The 17,946-nt window shown below is 42.1% G+C and overlaps 3 protein-coding genes across 4 annotated transcripts in view; all 3 read right to left on the reverse strand.

The window, feature by feature from the left end:
• otog (otogelin) overlaps window positions 1–5,856 on the reverse strand; it is a 40,919-nt gene extending 35,063 nt beyond the window's left edge. Inside the window, exons 1-4 of one of the 2 annotated variants that reach the window (XM_069526289.1) lie at window positions 5,706–5,856; window positions 5,414–5,471; window positions 4,437–4,491; window positions 1,113–2,235 (exon numbers count right to left, since the gene is read on the reverse strand). In XM_069526289.1, the coding sequence (XP_069382390.1) occupies window positions 1,113–2,235; window positions 4,437–4,491; window positions 5,414–5,471; window positions 5,706–5,784 (1,315 nt within the window). In that variant the 5' untranslated portion in view covers window positions 5,785–5,856. Of the gene's footprint in view, window positions 1–1,112; window positions 2,236–4,436; window positions 4,495–5,413; window positions 5,472–5,705 lie in introns of both variants that reach the window. The other variant, XM_069526282.1, reaches the window with a different exon arrangement.
• Window positions 5,857–7,405: 1,549 nt separating this feature from the next.
• Window positions 7,406–12,202, reverse strand: aph1b (APH1B gamma secretase subunit). The gene is made up of 6 exons (XM_020111332.2): window positions 11,919–12,202; window positions 10,766–10,936; window positions 10,182–10,255; window positions 9,730–9,852; window positions 9,461–9,588; window positions 7,406–9,288 (listed from the first exon to the last, which is right to left on the reverse strand). The coding sequence occupies exons 1-6, from the start codon at window positions 12,029–12,031 to the stop codon at window positions 9,121–9,123; spliced, it is 777 nt and encodes a 258-aa protein (XP_019966891.1). The 5' UTR covers window positions 12,032–12,202; the 3' UTR covers window positions 7,406–9,120.
• A 1,494-nt stretch (window positions 12,203–13,696) lies between these two features.
• Window positions 13,697–16,450, reverse strand: LOC138410460 (calponin homology domain-containing protein DDB_G0272472-like). The gene is made up of 3 exons (XM_069526324.1): window positions 16,287–16,450; window positions 14,034–15,449; window positions 13,697–13,917 (listed from the first exon to the last, which is right to left on the reverse strand). Exons 1-3 carry the CDS (start codon window positions 16,308–16,310, stop codon window positions 13,792–13,794), a joined length of 1,566 nt encoding a protein of 521 aa, XP_069382425.1. The 5' UTR covers window positions 16,311–16,450; the 3' UTR covers window positions 13,697–13,791.
• Window positions 16,451–17,946: the final 1,496 nt, after the last annotated feature.

Genomic DNA, 17,946 nt, shown 5'->3' on the forward strand with positions numbered 1-17,946 from the left:
TACACAATTACAGAACAGTGACGCCACAACCAGGGAATTACTTTCATCATTTATCAATTTCAAACATTATAGGTTGACAAATGTCCAGAGGCCCAGACCCCCAGGAGCTCAACATGTCAGATTCATTTCAAATTTTTGGGATAAACATCATTTGATTAATTGCTAATTAATTTGAGATTTGCATCACTGAGTATCAACTATGACGGCACCTCCACCTTTTGGCTCCTGATGTTGTAAAGGGACTGAAAATCGGAAATGTTTTAAAACCTGAAGCATTTAAGGTTATATTAAACTTTGGTTTCTGGGCGCCTGAGTAGTGGGAGCTAAATAATAATAATAAATAAATCTTTGTTTATAAAGCACAGTTACAAAGTGCTTCACAATTAAAAAAACAGATTAAAAAATATATGTTCGAAAAAGAATAAAAGAACAGGCAGAAATTGAACCATAACCTCCCATTAATATAAAAATAGATTTTTAACCCTGAGTCCCAAAGTAAATTATTCCAGCCTTTACGTACGCCCAATGCTCGGAACCACCGAATCACATGAGCGACTTTGCGAATCAACAGGTCACATCTGTAACTACCATCTGTCTGCCCCGCCCCCACACGTCAGTGCTGCGGGGCCCTAACAAACATTCTGGTCACTGAACGCACCACCAAGCACCAAACGTTCTGCGGTAACACCATCTGCTCAGTGGGCTTCCAGCTTGTCTGCACAGGTACGATAACGACTGCAGTCGGTGGGGTCGTTACATAAACACTGCATCCCTGCTGTTCAGTCCGTCAGGGAAAAAACAGAGGCCTCGCTTGTTGCTCGGTTTAAACCACAGACATGACGCAGCTGCCTGGTGACTGACTGCAGGATGGGCCATATATCCCCCTTCACCATGTTAGTGGATGGGACACGGGCGAAACTAAAAACTCATGGCATGCATCGAATAAATGTCGTGGTGCAAATCTCTAAAAGGACGTCTGCCTACTCAGGAACATGAAGATCTAAATGATACGGATTTAACATTTTTGCTGCCCCGGAGGGTTGAGGGGCCTGGTTGGTAGTTTGGCCTCGTCCACGCTGCATCATATGGACAATATCAACCTGTAAACCCACCTGGACTCAGACGAATGGACGACCTCAGCGCCTCCTTCACTTGCCTGGTGATGAGTGAAATATTAACCGGGAGCTCGTCTGAGGCGAAGGCTCCGCTGACTGGTGACTCCAACTTGTTTGATGAGTCTGAGCCAGTCTGTGATTGGTCAGAAGGTGTTGCATTTGACTGTGATCGGTTGTGGGACGTTAAGCTGTACGATGGCAGGTGGTGAGAAGATTCTGAGCTGGCTATGAAATGATTATCCGACACTAGAGTGGGTGACGATTGGTCAGGAGATGATTGGTACGATGCTTTTGCACCAGTTGTTGATTGGCTCAGTGGTGTTGATGGTGATTGGATGGGTTCCACAGTGCTGTCTGCTGAATGGTCAGATAAGGTGATGGGTGGTGCATTGCTTACTGGTGACTGACTCACTGATACCACGGTTGTTGGTGATTGGCTGGCTGGTGTTGTGGTTGTTGGTGATTGGCTGGCTGGTGTTGTGGTTGTTGGTGATTGGCTGGCTGGTGTTGTGGTTGTTGGTGATTGGCTGGCTCGTACTTCAGAGGTAGGTGATTGGCTATTTGGTATTGTCCTGGTTGATATTTGGCTGACTGTTGAGCTGCCTGATGGTTTTCTACTCGTTGGTGATTGGCTGGGTGTTGTGGTTCTGCTTGGAGTTCGGCTGGTTGGGACTGTGGTGGCTGCTGATTGGCTATGGAGTTCGATCTCTGTTGGGGATCGGCTGGATGGTTCTGAGCTAATTGGTGATTTGATAGGTGACGGTGTTCTGCTTTGCGACTGGCTGGTTGGTACTGCGGTGGTTGGTGATTGGCTAGGCTCCCCTGTCTTTGAGGGAGAATGAATGAACGTCGTAGTGTTGCCTGGTGTTGTGCCAGTTGATAGGCTGGCTTGTGTGCTGCCTGATGATTGGTTGGCTGATGTTGTGGTGGTTAGTGATTGGCTGGATGATGATGTTCTTGATGAACTAATTGGTGCAGATAACGGGTCAGAGCCGAGCGTCCCTGTTGGCGTCCTCTCTGTGCTGGAGGACGTCCGGTTGGTCGAGGCGGTCCGGCCGACCAATGCACGGCTGGAGGATGATGTGTTGTTTTCTAGCGCAGCAGCTTTTGTCTGGAGGTTCTACAACAAAAAAAATAATCAACAGGTATTTCATGCAACAGCTGTGACCAAATATATAAAATGTCAATTTTCAGCAAAGCAAATTCCCTGTCGCACAATCTGATTCTTTTAAATTAATTCCACAACCTTCATATCTTATCAAGCTCTGCTCTCGGGTGACAGATTAATAAAGATTTGATTAAAATGTAGGAACGCCCATAACTTTTGTCGGTGCAAAACAAATTCCTCCCGGACTTATGCAACTTGTTGCCAAACCAGAGTCCTGAGTGGTGAGGACGGAAACGGGGGCGACGGTGGGAAAAGACGAGGCCGAAGAGAAAAGACCTGTCATCCTGTCTTCATTAATGACTCCTCTGTGACTGCTCAACCCCTTTCCCATCCAGGTCGACTAACCCCACCCACTCCGCACCACCTCCCCTGTGTGTTTACCCAATTCTGGATGATCTTTGTTGTGTGAGACTTGCATCGAGGCGGCTGTTGAACTAACGTGTGAATTCTCCCTGCAGATAAGTTACTGAGCTGCAGAAACAGGTTGTGTAACAGTAACAGCAGCTCCGGTTTTAAAACACTTCCCTTCTTGGTTTGTCTAATATGTCGATTAGTGAGGATAACGTGTTCTTGTCTCATGTGGTGTATTTGTGTTTTCGTGCTGGATCATTCATTGTGTGTGTACACAGAGGCCTAACATACGTTTTATCTTTTTTACATTAGCTACCTGTTTGTTTTAGGACTGATTTAAAAATTATATTGATTGTATTGTTTTTATTGTTCTGTTGTTATTTACTTCTGCATTTTAACCATTTTCTTCCTCGTTGTGCAGCTCTGAGTACATGGAGAGTTCTGTATTATTCAATTTTATTTTACATGCAAATGTAGCAGTGACGAACCTTTGGCTCCTGTTCTCTTCCTTTCTGTGTGAATGAGGGGGCGAAGAATACATTTGCTTCCTGTAGCAAAGAAAAGCTTCACTTGAAGTTCAACTTTGGTGAACTTTGACCTGTATGTGAGACAGTGCACTAACTGTGGTTTTATTTTTATTTCCTTATGAAGGGTAGTGTGCTCGGGTTAGGGACACAAACTCGTAGGTGCGTATTTTCTTATCGTTGCCATTTATTAGCCACATAATAAATCTTTGGTTTGTATAAAAACTAGTGGCATTAGCGTCAGTCGAACTTTCTTTCCACACTTTGAGCCTCCCTGGATTCCTGAGCGAAGCAGATGGCGAGTGGGTTCAAAGGGTTTGTAACTATGAATTATTAATTACTGATCAGTTTCAGAGTAGATATCCAAAATGAGCCGGTTGAACACAAACACAGAGCCAGATGTCAGGGTAATGACTGAGATCTGACATGAGAGACATCCGCCCTCTTCTACCTGAGCGACCTGTGACATGTTGCTGCTATTTGCTTCGTTTGTTTGGCAGCTCTTATATTCTGGAGCGGATTCTCACGCCTCTCGGAGCCAAAGCGAAGCTGCACAAAAGCAGCGGCCGCATTCAGGCTGATTCAGGCTCTGATATAGGACGAGGGAGACAACAGAGCAGCTACTGTATATCCCAGCTGGGACTCCCTCACATGTGTGTCTCTGATCAGACGGGAGGACGTGACCATGAGCACATTTTACTAAAGTACATGTTCAGTTCGTGTATCTTCATGTGACCTCATGGGACATTTTATGTTTTTGTACAGAAAATCGAAAAATAGGTATTTCACAGACACAGGGGCAATTTGTGGGAGTCAGGGATCGAACCAGCAGCACCCTGGTTAGTGGTGCTAATTTTAATGTCTAATAATATTTAAATTATTTCAATATGTATATATATGAAAATATTGGAAATCCATACTGGAAATAAATAAACACTGGGTCAGGGCTGGACAATAAAATCATTAGTAGAATATATAATTTTCAACAATAGAAATTTTAAATATATATCAATAGAATGTGTTTACGTTGTGTTTGCTGATAATTAACTGTTTAAAACCACAATTTTCACACCAAAATGAGTCTTTCACCATCAAAGAAAGAATAATGTGTGATTTATCGTATCGCCCTACAATGGTTCAAATCGTTTCTCTGCAGGTCTGTGTTTTGTTGTGAGCGTTGCAGATAATGTTTGTGTGCGTGTGATCTGAGGTTGTGTGTTTGCTGTCTGAAGCTGCTCCATCAGCATCAGCGCTCAGTGCGACTGACTGACTGCCTACCTGCCCTCCCTGGGAAGCGGTGTCCCATTTCTGCTGCTTTATCCTGCTGCTCCCGCTGCTGGGACAGAGAGAACAAGGGGAGGTTTGTTCACTGCTGCAGGTCCCCCCCCACACACACACACCACAAACCACCACACTGGACACCACAAACCCACAAACCCACCAACCAACAAGAAATTTAAAAATATCAACTCCTCTAAATACGACTGGTTTAATAAGAAATAAATCAAAGTTACAACAAACCGACATTTATTTTACTTAATAATTCGTCCGGCAATTAGAATAAAGTATCAACAAATAATATGCTTGTACTGTTCAAATGTCATATATCTTTTTTTAAAAGACCACATAAGAGTAATTTGAATCAGTTTAGCTTAAAAGACACATTTCAGCCCAAATCACAACAATTACCTGCTTTAGATAATGTTAATATTGAATTTACTAGCCTAATTAGATCTTCTATCATATGGGAATCGTCATTTAATTAGAGCAAATTCAGTGAACAGTACTGTGCAAAGGTTTGAGTGACTTCAGATTATCATCGATCGCTCGATATCATCCGTGAGGAGTCTGATTCAAAAATTCACTCTGCAGCAGAACATTGAGGCCAAAGGATGAACTAGAACTAGAGTCATAAAGAACCACAGAAGAACGAGGAGTCTGCAGCTGATCTGATCTCAGCATCATGGAGTCAGTCTGAGATCATCTCATGAGGAGACAGATGTCAGGTTCTCTGAGATGCTCTGAACAAACTCCGTCAAGAAGCTTTAAAAACGGCCTTTTCCTGTCGCCTGCATTTTATATGAAGTTATATGACGAATAAAAACTATTCATGACATCATTTATAAAGCATCCTCGATTACCTCAAACTTCTGCACAGCACTGTAAACATCAAACAATGTTACCTGAAACTTTTTTAAATGATAAATACTGATAAATAAAGACGTTACATATAAACATTTTAAAAAACAACTCACTTATTTAATTCATCCCATTCAGAGACGTTCACTCTCTCAACACCCCAGGAGAGATGAGCTGAAATCAAACAGAATAAACAAACCCAACACAATTTTAAAGAAGAAGCTGATGTAACTTTTAATTTACTACAATTCAAATCCACTTCACGTCTAATTTATCCGAGTTTAAACAGGAAAGGAGACACTGAGCTGCAGCACAAAGCAACACGAGTCTTCAACCAGGATCTTCATCAGTGTGAGTTTTCTCCTCTTCCTCTGCCCTCAGCTGTTCTCCCTGCAGCCCCTGACTCACCTTGATAAATGAGGACCAGATACACAGCTGACACGCGCAGGAGCCTCTTCCAGCCTCGTGTCAGTGGATACGGATCCATGTGTCGGTCCTGGCTCAGTTCTGTGTGGACAGCATCACCTGGTGAAAACCCTCCGCAGCTTCCTGCTGCTCCACCCGCATCTTCCACCGGCGGCCCCGCGCGCTCTTCAAGAACCGCAGCACCTGCTCATTAACATAAAATATGCTCGGGTGGGCGGGGCCTGGGTCAGGTGTGATGCTGCTGCTGCTGCGCGACGAGGACGATGACGTGCCCGGAAACCAGAGATCAGACATGCACGTGAAGACTTTTATGATGAGATCAAATATGAGTCAAAGTTTAATTCAACATGAGATGTCATGTGCAGGAGTCATGTGAAACTGCGCCATCCTGTGGTCTACAGGCAGTGGTACATCCCATCAGGTTAAAGGGATAGTTCACTGAAAAATTTAAATTCCCTCATTATCTACTCATCAACTATTAAATTTGAAGTTACTTTACAATTAAAGCTTTTAAATACAAAACATATGAACCCCTTTGAAATTATGATGCACTTGTTTACTCATCGGTGATTTCAGTCCGTGGTTATTTTCTGAAAACAAGTGCAAACATCCATCACTGCAGCATTAGTCTGTTTATTCTTGTAATTTTACATTTCCAGTTTTCATAATTATTTTAGAGCTTATTAATCGATAGACCAGAGTGAGCTGATCATCTGTTGTTATTAGTTCTTATCTTGAGATGAAGTGAAATCACATATTATCATGTGGTCTGACACCAGATCAGTGGCTACAATACAGCAAGTAAAGCAAACTCAGACTTCTTGTTTCAAGATACAGTCAGTCCTTCACTCTTTAGATTATTTTTTAGGTTTTATTGACTGTTAACACTCTTTTACTTCAGCAATTAGTACATTTGTGTCTGAACAAGCTGTGAAGTATAAAATCAAAATTTTCTCTCCAGCAGATGAATCTTCTCTTCATGTTCATCACCAACAAACAAGGTCAGATGAGGTCGTCGTTCTGAGACTGACGTAAAGCAAATTATACCATTGATCAAAATTATAAAATGAAACAGATTTACTGACAGATGTAAGATCGGAACATGAACAAGAAGTTATTTGACGGATTCTAATCATTTTATTAAACAGGTTGTAAATTGCTCATTATGGATTAAAGTAACACACAACATCATATCTGGTGAGTATTTAACTTATTTACAAGATTTGATGTGAGGATTATTTTACAGAATGAGTTGTTCCACAGTGAATCCCTGACTCTGGTTTCCTTTGTGTCTGTCCTCCGTCTGCTGCTCAGACCATGACGACCTGAACTGACCCCGAACACATGACCCTCTGATAGAAACCAAGAAACACTAAACTCAGGAGAATAAACCTCGGGTATTCCTGAGGTGACCCCACAGTCACCCTCCTTCTATTTGCATGTGAAAGTCTGGTTCTCCACAGAGGGAACGCTTCCTGTGTCTGTCCGCTTGTCCGTACATCTGTCTGGGTGAAAAGGCCTTTGACGGACTGCAGCCCTCCGAGACCCCAGCAGGTTTTGTGTGGCCGAGTCAGGAGGTGTCACCTTTCATAAATGGACACTGAACAAGACGGGGGGGGCGGTGGGGATTTCTGATTTCGCCCCCCACTCTAGTTTCTTGTCTGCACATACGTGAAAGCATCTTTCTGAGACACATCAGTGTTTATTTTCAGAAAACATGGCATTTTTACACCGTAGTAACATGTGCACAGACAGTCATTGGACATCACTATGTGTACATTACGTTATTTAATTACAGTACTGCTAATAAACAGTAAAAACTACGGCTTTAGCTACTATTGATTTCAAAGTCGGGGGTGTTGAGGTTCTGCCGACTTCCAACTTGAAGGGGGGGGGATCCAGTTGCAATTTCTGAATCGTTGTAATGAAACTCCTCTTGGGAAAATGCATTACTGTTCTGTTTCCCTGCAGAATAAAAACACAACCTATGAAAAGATTATAAGGTTGAATCAACACTTCTCGATTTGTTTTGCTTATATTGCTTTGTAGGCTCAGGTGAGTGAAAGCCTCTTCTCTACCCGTGTGAAAAATTCTAATTTGATTCTGTCTCTGTGAAGTTTCAGACCAAAGACACAGCACGCAAAAGATTATTTACATCTTTAACTCGCCGCTAACATCCATCATCCTGAAACACAGCTGACAGGGATCTGTACAAAATGTTCGTGTGGGTCAACAGGAAAATAATAAACAAGAAAAGCAGGTGCAAAGAAAAAAAACATTCATCTTGCAGAATTTCTAAAACATTGGACATTGTTCACATTGACTTCTGCATTCGTCCAACAAGTAAAACTGAAAAGGCAACAAAGACATGAACATTTAAAGAACAGAGAATCAGTGCTTCAGCATAAAGATGGACGACATGACGGCTTCCAGAAGTGAAGCTGAAGTGTCTCGATCGCCCCTGGTGGAAATGTTTCTGTCATTTTAGCTCTTATCACAACGACGCTTGTTCAAGTGTTCATGATTCTGATAACTTCGGTCCTGATTAGTTATTTGATGAAATCACAATGGGGTGATGGACTATATCGTGGATCCACTGCACGTCATCCATCTTTATTCAAGTCGAAGCTTCAGCCTGATTGAGTTCTCATTCATGATTTTGCAGTGATGAAAAAAAAAAAGTGTAGCGTAGATTTTATAATTTGTTTCTCTAACGAGACGCTCGTCTCTCAGGATGGAAACAGCAGTGAGACAAAAGCAGAATTTGTTTCCATAAAAATCAAATGGCGCATTTAGAAAACTAGAAACTGATAATTGACTGAGACATGAAGCACTTTTAAAAAGAGGAAAATGATTCACCACAAGTCATGAAGTGATTTATGTCTCAAAGACTAACTGGAATCACTGGGTGAAGATTAACACCAGTCATGTCCCCTCGTTTACAGTCAAAGGCAACTTCTTCCAGACTAAAGAAGATTCGTCACAACATGAAAACAAAAGATTAAAACTTCTCACTATCTACACATCCGGGAATGCATCAATATTTACAGAGTTTTGCTGATGAATGATTGAATTCACTCTCAGAAAGGTCAAAAAAACTGAAAATATTTAAGAATGTGAAGTCTCCGACATTAAATATGTTTTGTTCGTTTGTTCATCTGTTTCTCTTTAGAGCATCAGGCGACAAACAGCGGGACACGATTCATATTTTGTAAAACCGCATTTTAACTTGAAAATTTAATCAGAATGAGCTTCAGAGCTTTGTTTCTTTTCACCGTTTTGATTCATTATAACGACCTCTCAGGTGAAACTACCACAGAGCTCTGCTCAGTGCTTGTGTACGTGTGAACTTGTGGGTCTTTGGGATAGAGTCCTGCACGCTGCCTGGCGTGCTACGTTATCTCGGCCGGTGGTTGGCGAGCAGGAAGTCCTTATCTTTGCAGGTGAGGCAGAGTTTGAGGTTCCTGAGCGAGCCTCCGGCTGAGTAGAACGCCCAGGCGCCCATCAGGAACAAGATAACGTAGGTGGGGACGAGGCTGGCGACATACTCGGGGTTCTGGAATGTCTGCGAGAGAAGATGAGAAAGGGAAATCAACACAGAACTTGAAGATACATCCACCCACACCAGTTTTAAATTAATGTCACAGGCACCTGACCAATAAGAGCAAATATTTGACATGCAGGATGTTACAGTGCCAGCCCTCACACTACTGAACAACACCATCGGCAACACTCACCAGACAAGACACCACAAGGTGACTGATGACGACCGCAGCCACCGCCCACCACCGCTGCTTCTCACAGGCGTCAAAGAAGACGACGCCCCAGAACATGTGAAGCAGGATGATGGCCATGGTCATGAAGGCTGAAATAGGAAAAGTTTTGGTTCTCATCAAACTCACAAAACTAGTCATCGAAGTCTGTGACTGGATTTAACGTTGTGCAGATACAGTGAAATATGCACAGCTGAAAATCTGATATAATTTTAAAATGTGGGAATCTGCACCTGAGGACAGGAAGTAATGCTGTGAGTCTCCATGGATCCCAATGGTCCCCGGCCCCACAGAGTCAGCCAGGATGTTCACCACTGAGAAGGCTCCACTCATGAAACCAAAACCAAGGCCGGACACTGAAATCAAAGACAACAAGACATCACCCCACATGATATTTGTAACTGACAAATCAACAGATGAATGCAAGAGCTAAAGAAAGAACTTAATGTTCAGTGTTGAACCTTCTCTAATGTGTTTTGTATAGATTCAATTAATCAATGTTAATGTTTAAGTAATTGCACATTAATTTAATATCGCTGTCTCCGTTTTTTTCCTCCTACTAAAACAAAGCTTTTCCAAAACTAACATGATTTCCCAAAGCTGCAAAAAGTCAGTGTTGAGTAAAAAATAGATATGAGGAAGTGCAGCGCAGAGACTGTGTGTATACTGTGCAGACTAACTGTACCGTATGCCAGCTGTCTAATGGAGATGGGCATGGTTTCCTCCTGACTGAGAGTGAGGAGGCCTTCATTCGCTTTCCTGCAGGATAACACACACACACACCCAAGAGCCTTAGTTCCCAGTAAACAAGAGCATGAATAGTAAATATGTATGTCAGTGATTGGAAGATGATATGAGCCACAACAATGAGCCGTGAATAGAAAAAGGACAAGAGATGGGAAAATGGGACAAAGTGCGAGAGATTGACAACAGAGCAAGTGAACATGCAGGAGGACAGCTAGTCAGGATGTGACAGTGATGATTGTGATCAGTTCTGAGGTCAGATTTTTAGATAACTTCACTTCTTTATTCTGTAAAACGTTTCAAACTGACATTGTGTCTTAGCGTCCAGATTTCTGAGCTTTGACAATGAGACAAACCTCCACCTGAGTTTATAAATATTAAAGGTTATATGTGGGACATTTACTGTCACATTTGCACCTGCATCTCAGAACAAAACAAAGAGTGAAAGGAAAACATTCAAGATGGAATGAGAAGACAGATCCTGATCAGCTTCAGTTTGTGTTGAACACAGCGGCAGTGACTCACTTCAGCAGCTTGTAGTAACCGAAGCGGAAGGTTTCCTGCAGCAGGACGGACAGCACCACGCCGAAGATGAGAAGACCTTTCTGCTGCGCTGCACTTTCCTTGTTGCTGATCTGAACTGAGATGAACCAGACCAGAGAGGAGAGCAGCAGAGACACCAGCCAGAAGAAGGCTCTGTCAGGAAAAAAATTAACATTTAATTATCATTAGAAACCTTAGCAATAGGTGGGTAAGACATTATGGCACATCAGGATATTTCTGAATGTTTTGTTTCATCTCAGTCCCATGATATTGGTTGTCCTCATATTTCCAGATGTTGCTTACATTCTGTGTTTTATGTATGTTTTCTTAAACCTGAAAGCCACACGAAGAACTGAATGTGGATTCAGACATGCTGCTTCAGTAAAACACGCCCTAAAAAGATAAGATTTTAAATTCAGTTTAACTTCATCAGTGTGTTTGGTTAAAGAACTAAGTTCAGAGACGACGCTGGACCTGTCTTCTTATTCACAAGCATCTTTTCACACTTTTTTAAATTAACATTACAAGTTAAGAGGACATTCGCTCAGTCTTCTTCAAGATAAAGTGAAATGAGCAAAACACTAAATCATTAATTCAATAAAAAAACAAGTCAAGACTTATTGAAGTCATTTTTAGGTGCTTTTATTTTGTTTATTTATTGCAATCCTGAACTTTAAGATAAATCATTTGACTGTAGCATTGTTTAGGTGTTGCCCTGGGAGGTGCATCACTTCCTATTTCTCTTGATCAGCAATGTTACACAGTAAGTTTCTGAAATGTGAGTGCTAGCATCATGATGCTAAACGTACTGCAGGATTTATTGTTACTCTGAACGTGTTACAGTGAGATGTTTGAACATCGGGGTCTCAGGTCAGTGACTCAGTCTCAACCTCTTCCACTGGAGGATTGTAAACAAGCGAGAAGACACAATTCACTGTAACTGCGGGTTAGAACAATAGAAATAACACAAAAGTTAGCAAGCTAACGTTTAATGCATGCTAGCCATCGAGCTAGCTGTGCGGACCGTCGTGTTTTTATCGTAACTAAACGCGGACACAGATCCGGTCTGACTCTGCTGAGGTGGAGGTAAGTTCCCTCTGGTTCCCTCCTGGTGAACTGAAGCCACAACTCTCACCCGGCGATGAGGAAGATGACCCGGAGCGGCTCCCGGGCGATGGTGAAGAGGAACAGGGCGATGGCGGGGCCGAAGGCGATGAAGGTGCAGCCGAAAAACACCGACGCCGTCATTTTTGTCTCTTTGTTGTGGGGGAACCTGGCTGCGAAGCGAAGCGTCTCCTCTTCCCCCGCAGAGATTTAACTCACAGATAAACGTGTTCGAGTGTAAATAAAGAGAAGCTTCCTGTCGTCGCTTCTCTTCCGGTCAACCGGGCGTCATGTGACCGTCTTCTTCTGCTCCGGGTTTAACCGGCAGCCCGAGCTCCTCAATGTATCATCACTGCCCCCTGCTGTCTGAACACCCGGAGCACTTTATTAGGAACAGCACACTGCTCGTGTTTGAGGTTTGATCCACAGACTGTTCATGTGTGTGTGTGTGTGTGTGTGTGTGTGCAACTCACACTGTTTCATTTTACTTGTGTTTATTTTATTTCTCTGTGTTTATATAAAAAATTTACATGTCGATTTTTCTTTTTGATTTTTGTTCTGATTTCAAAAAGTCCGAACGATCCATTTCGCCATATAAATGGACGCAGCAGAGGTTTGGTCTGTTTTCATATCTATACACATTATTTGTGTGTGTGTGTGTGTGTGTGTGTGTGTGTTAATAACAGTGTTTTGATGACTTGTTTCATTTACATGTCCCCAATGAGTATGTGTGTTTTTGTCAGATGTGTGTGTGTGTATAAGTGTGTCTGTAAGATGTGTGTGTGTGTGTGTGTGTGTGTAAGATGGAAACCTGGGGAGTTGTTACCAACACACTTTTCACCTCCCAGATATTCCTGCTGGTTTAAATGCTACAGATTCAATAGCCGCGACATTAAGTTTAGGACATAAACACACAAAACAACCACTATGTTGACTTATTAAAAACTAATTTTTGACTGTGTTCACAGACCAGATTCACTCATTCACGTTGAAGTATAAAAGAATACAAACATATAAACGAATGGCCCAACAGTCCTTTTAAATCCAATCAAGCATCATCAAAAACTACAGTTTCTTTCCTGATGTTTCACCCATTTGCAACAGATGCAAGTCTATGACTGGTAACTTAACGCATTATTTTTGGTTATGCAGTAAACAGTAAACATACTGGAATTTTCTAAATCATAAGGAAATGAGCTTCTATGCCAGAGGAGAAAATGCCGTCCCATAATTCTTTGAAAAGCGAAGCAGCGTCCTAGTTTTATTGTCCTGAAACGAACCAGAACTTATAGAAATCCTCACACGATCGTCTGAGCTCCTGATTTCATCTCTGTCACATCTGTCCAGTCAGGATTCGTGTTGAACAATGAGATTATTTAACTTAACTAGTTCTGACTCATCAAATAGCGATTGCATGTTTAATTTTTCCTGATGGCTGCAATCTGTGTCAGATCATTTGTTAACAGACGAGATGGAACAAATGATGTTGCAGCGTTGCAACAATGAAACAGAGCTTGCTCGGTTTGTGAGCTGCTGCTTTGTAGCCTCTCATCTATTTGGTCCGGCACCATCTTGTTTTTTTAAATCAGAAGTGACCACATTAGTAGGAGCGAGGGGTGGAGCCTGACTGAGAGCTTGAGGACACTGCACGCCCTCCTCCACCTGCAACCTGCACCCATTGGACGTTACTAGCTGTCAATCACATTATATATACAGTATATGTCATATACACATCATATATTTGACTCTATATGGAACCGTGACTTACAAAATGAACACCAGGGTGTATTGAGGAAGAAACAAGAGATGTTGATTCTATTTCAACTTTATTTTTTTTTTAAGAGAGGCACATATTTTCTTTTTCATTTCCTTTGCCTCTTCTCCTCCCTCTCTCTGTCTAGTTTCTATCTCTTCTCTTGCTTCTTCTTCTCTTTCAGCTCCTTCTTTAGGCTCTTCTCTGCCTCTTTCTTTGCTTTCTTTTGCTCTTTTTCTTTCTTCGCCTTGTCCTTGTCAGTCATCAAGGCCAGTTCCTGAAAAGACAGAGACAAGTGTGTTTAGATGTTTTCTCTTTCAAAAGCCTGAATAAGAAACAAACTTAAAGTGCAACTAGTTCTTTGATCGATCAAAAGGAGCTGATGTGACTCACCTGAAGCTTGATCTGTTTCAGGATGAGCATCTTGATGTCGGCCTCGTACTTGGCCGCCCACATCTGCTCAGTGTCGCTGACCAGTTTCTCCAGCTCCTTGATTTTTGTGAAGCCAGCCTCCTTCTCCATCTGCTCACAACTGAGACGGTCCTCCAGAGCGTCAACTTTCGTCTCCCACTCTGTGTTGTTCTGGAGGATCCTTGTCTCAATGGCTTGCTGCATGGAGATCAGCTTCTGGTTGCTGGCTTCCAGTGCCATATTCTGACAGGTGAGACTGGCGATCATCTGATCCGTATGGACAATTTGAGCCTCATGCTTGGTCACCCACTTCTCTTCTGTGACCTTGAGCAGTCTCTCCAGCTCCTTGATTTTATTGGAGCCAGCCTGCTTCTCTGCCTGCTCACGGCTAAGCTCGTCCTTCTGAGCCTTGATTTTAATGAGGCCAGCCTCCTTCTCTGCCTGCTCACGGCTAAGCTCGTCCTTCAGAGCCTTGATTTTAATGAGGCCAGCCTTCTTCTCTGCCTGCTCACGGCTGAGCTCGTCCTTCTGAGCCTTGATTTTAATGAGGCCAGCCTTCTTCTCTGCCTGCTCACGGCTGAGCTCGTCCTTCTGAGCCTGGATTTTAATGGAGCCAGCCTTCTTCTCTGCCTGCTCACGGCTGAGCTCGTCCTTCAGAGCCTTGATTTTAAGGAGGCCAGCCTTCTTCTCTGCCTGCTCACGGCTGAGCTCGTCCTTCAGAGCCTTGATTTTATTGAAGCCAGCCTTCTTCTCTGCCTGCTCACGGCTGAGGTCGTCCTTCAGAGCCTTGATTTTATTGAAGCCAGCCTCCTTCTCTGCCCGCTCATGGCTGAGCTCGTCCTTCAGTGCCTTGATTTTCATTAACCCATCCTTCTTCTCCGCCTGCTCACGGCTGAGCTCGTCCTTCAGAGCCTTGACTTCTGACTGCCAGTCAGGCTCGTTCTGGAGAACTTTTGTCCCCATAGCTCTGAGCTTGGTTTTGAGCTCATCGATTTGTTTGTCCAGCGCCTGTTTCTCATGCAGAGTCCTGTCGATCACCTGTTCCCTCTGTTTTATGGAGTGCTCCAGCTCATTCACCTGGTTGCACTTTTGATTCAGGTCACGTCTGATCTTGTGGCTCTCTGCCTGCTGGCTTTGGTTACGCTGACTCAAAGACCTGTACTCCTTCTCTTGGATCCTCAACTCCTTCTTGGCATCCTTGAGATCAAGCTCTAGTTCCTCCTTGAGTCTTTCATAATCTGCATTCTGCATGCTCTCCTTTTCCTTCCGCCATGTAGCTTCTTTGCATGACATGGCCATCCTTAAACTGGCATTTTCATGAGCCAGATTCAAATTCTCAGAGTCCAACTTCTGTTTCGCTTCAAGGAGGTCCTCAAACAATTTCTCAGAGTCTGGCACCTGAAAGACACAAACATATAACAGTTAAAAACACAGTCCCACACTCGCTTTGAATTAAATGTTGATGAACCAGACCAACAAATCATCGATTTAACCACCAGTAGATTTAAATACAGTTTCTTCAATTCTGTTAAATACAGTCTCTACATACTAGGGATGTCACGATATGAAATTTTGGCGCCGATTATTGTCAGAGGAAATATCACGGTTTCACGGTTTACAAGATTATTGATTAAATGAAAAACCAACAATAAATAGCTAATAATATAGCTAATCAACTACAATATTTATTATTATTATCAACTATATCCAGTTAGTTTTTATAGTGTAATGTTTGGCAATTTAAAAGTAATTTATGTAAGCCGTTTCATTTAGTTGCCTTATTGTGGAAGGTTGGTCAGTGAATTTGTGTATCCTGTCATCATAAGCAGTATATCTGTATGGGACTTTTATTGTGTGTGTGTACGCGTGCTGGTCAGAAACCGAAAGTAAACAAGTTTTTCTCCTCTCGCTGTGAACTCCTCTGATGGAGTTCTTTGTCCAGCATTGGTGGAAATAAGGCCGTTAAGTCAGTTCCCTCTTCTCAACTAATGTTTCAGTGGCTCGCCCACACAAATTACGTGACTTGCGAGAGATTTCACCACGCGGTGCACACCCAAATTTAAAAAAATCACTAGTATGCTCATGCTAGTATTAGCACCAGTGTGATGGGTTTATTTAAAGTCCATCCCCTCGCAGAAAAAATATTTTTAGAGTTTGAGACAAACAATGGAAAAATAAAATAAAATCATGAAAAGTCTAACACTAAAAAACATGTTTCGTGCTTAGAAACCTTACCCTTTTTGACTTGTTCTTCGGCATGTTGGCTAAATACAGGAACAGTGTAGGTGTACTGAAGTATATTCTGTCTTCTGACGGTCTCGTGTATCGAAGATTTAAGTATCTGTGGTCTAGTTTTGGAGCTGTTGTCCTCCCAAGGTCTCTTCCCAAACTCTTATAGGCACTGAACCTAGCCTTGATGGCTTTGAAGTCCAGATAAATGACATTTAACAATCAAGGTCAAATATGACATCATAGAGACTGTCACATGTGACATTATAGACACTGTCACATGTGACATCACAGAAACTGTCACATGGGACATCACAGACACTGTTACATGTGACATCACAGAAACTGTCACATGGGACATCACAGACACTGTCAGTTAAATGTGATTTCAAACAAACAGTTTTCCATGATATAAGCCCTATGAGGCAAATTATGATAAGTGAATATGGATTATATAAAAAATGTATTTATTGATTGATCGATCAGTTTTAAAACACCGTACCACAAACTGTGTGATTTCTATTGGAACAGTACGAAAAGCGCAAATATACTTTATTTACCCAACATATGTTATAATAACTTCAAGTCTTTTGCAAACAATATTAAACTATAAAATGTAATTTCTCTTCACCAAATCGAACTTCTACACACTAGTGCTATTTTAATGAACTTTTTGCACAAGGGGCATTAAGATGGGTGGGGGGCGGGGGTGTGTTTGGTTCAACATGTCACCATCAGCTGCCTCTAAAATCCAAACAATCCATTTCGCCATATAAATGGACGTAGCAGAGGTTTGGTCTGTTTTCATATCTATACACATTATTTGTGTGTCTGTGTGTGTGTGTGTATGTTAATAACAGTGTTTTGATGACTTGTTTCATCTACATGTCCCCAATGAGTATGTGTGTTTTTGTCAGATGTGTGTGTGTGTGTATAAGTGTGTCTGTAAGATGTGTGTGTGTGTGTGTGTAAGATGGAAACCTGGGGAGTTGTTACCAACACACTTTTCACCTCCCAGATATTCCTGCTGGTTTAAATGCTACAGATTCAATAGCCGGCGACATTAAGTTTAGGACATAAACACACAAAACAACCACTATGTTGACTTATTAAAAACTAATTTTTGACTGTGTTCACAGACCAGATTCACTCATTCACGTTGAAGTATAAAAGAATACAAACATATAAACGAATGGCCCAACAGTCCTTTTAAATCCAATCAAGCATCATCAAAAACTACAGTTTCTTTCCTGATGTTTCACCCATTTGCAACAGATGCAAGTCTATGACTGGTACCTTAACGCATTATTTTTGGTTATGCAGTAAACAGTAAACATACTGGAATTTTCTAAATCATAAGGAAATGAGCTTCTATGCCAGAGGAGAAAATGCCGTCCCATAATTCTTTGAAAAGCGAAGCAGCGTCCTAGTTTTATTGTCCTGAAACGAACCAGAACTTATAGAAATCCTCACACGATCGTCTGAGCTCCTGATTTCATCTCTGTCACATCTGTCCAGTCAGGATTCGCGTTGAACAATGAGATTATTTAACTTAACTAGTTCTGACTCATCAAATAGAGATTGCATGTTTGATTTTTCCTGATGGCTGCAATCTGTGTCAGATCATTTGTTAACAGACGAGATGGAACAAATGATGTTGCAGCGT

Source organism: Paralichthys olivaceus, chromosome 1 (genome assembly GCF_024713975.1).
Source record: "Paralichthys olivaceus isolate ysfri-2021 chromosome 1, ASM2471397v2, whole genome shotgun sequence".
Lineage (NCBI taxonomy): Eukaryota > Metazoa > Chordata > Actinopteri > Pleuronectiformes > Paralichthyidae > Paralichthys > Paralichthys olivaceus.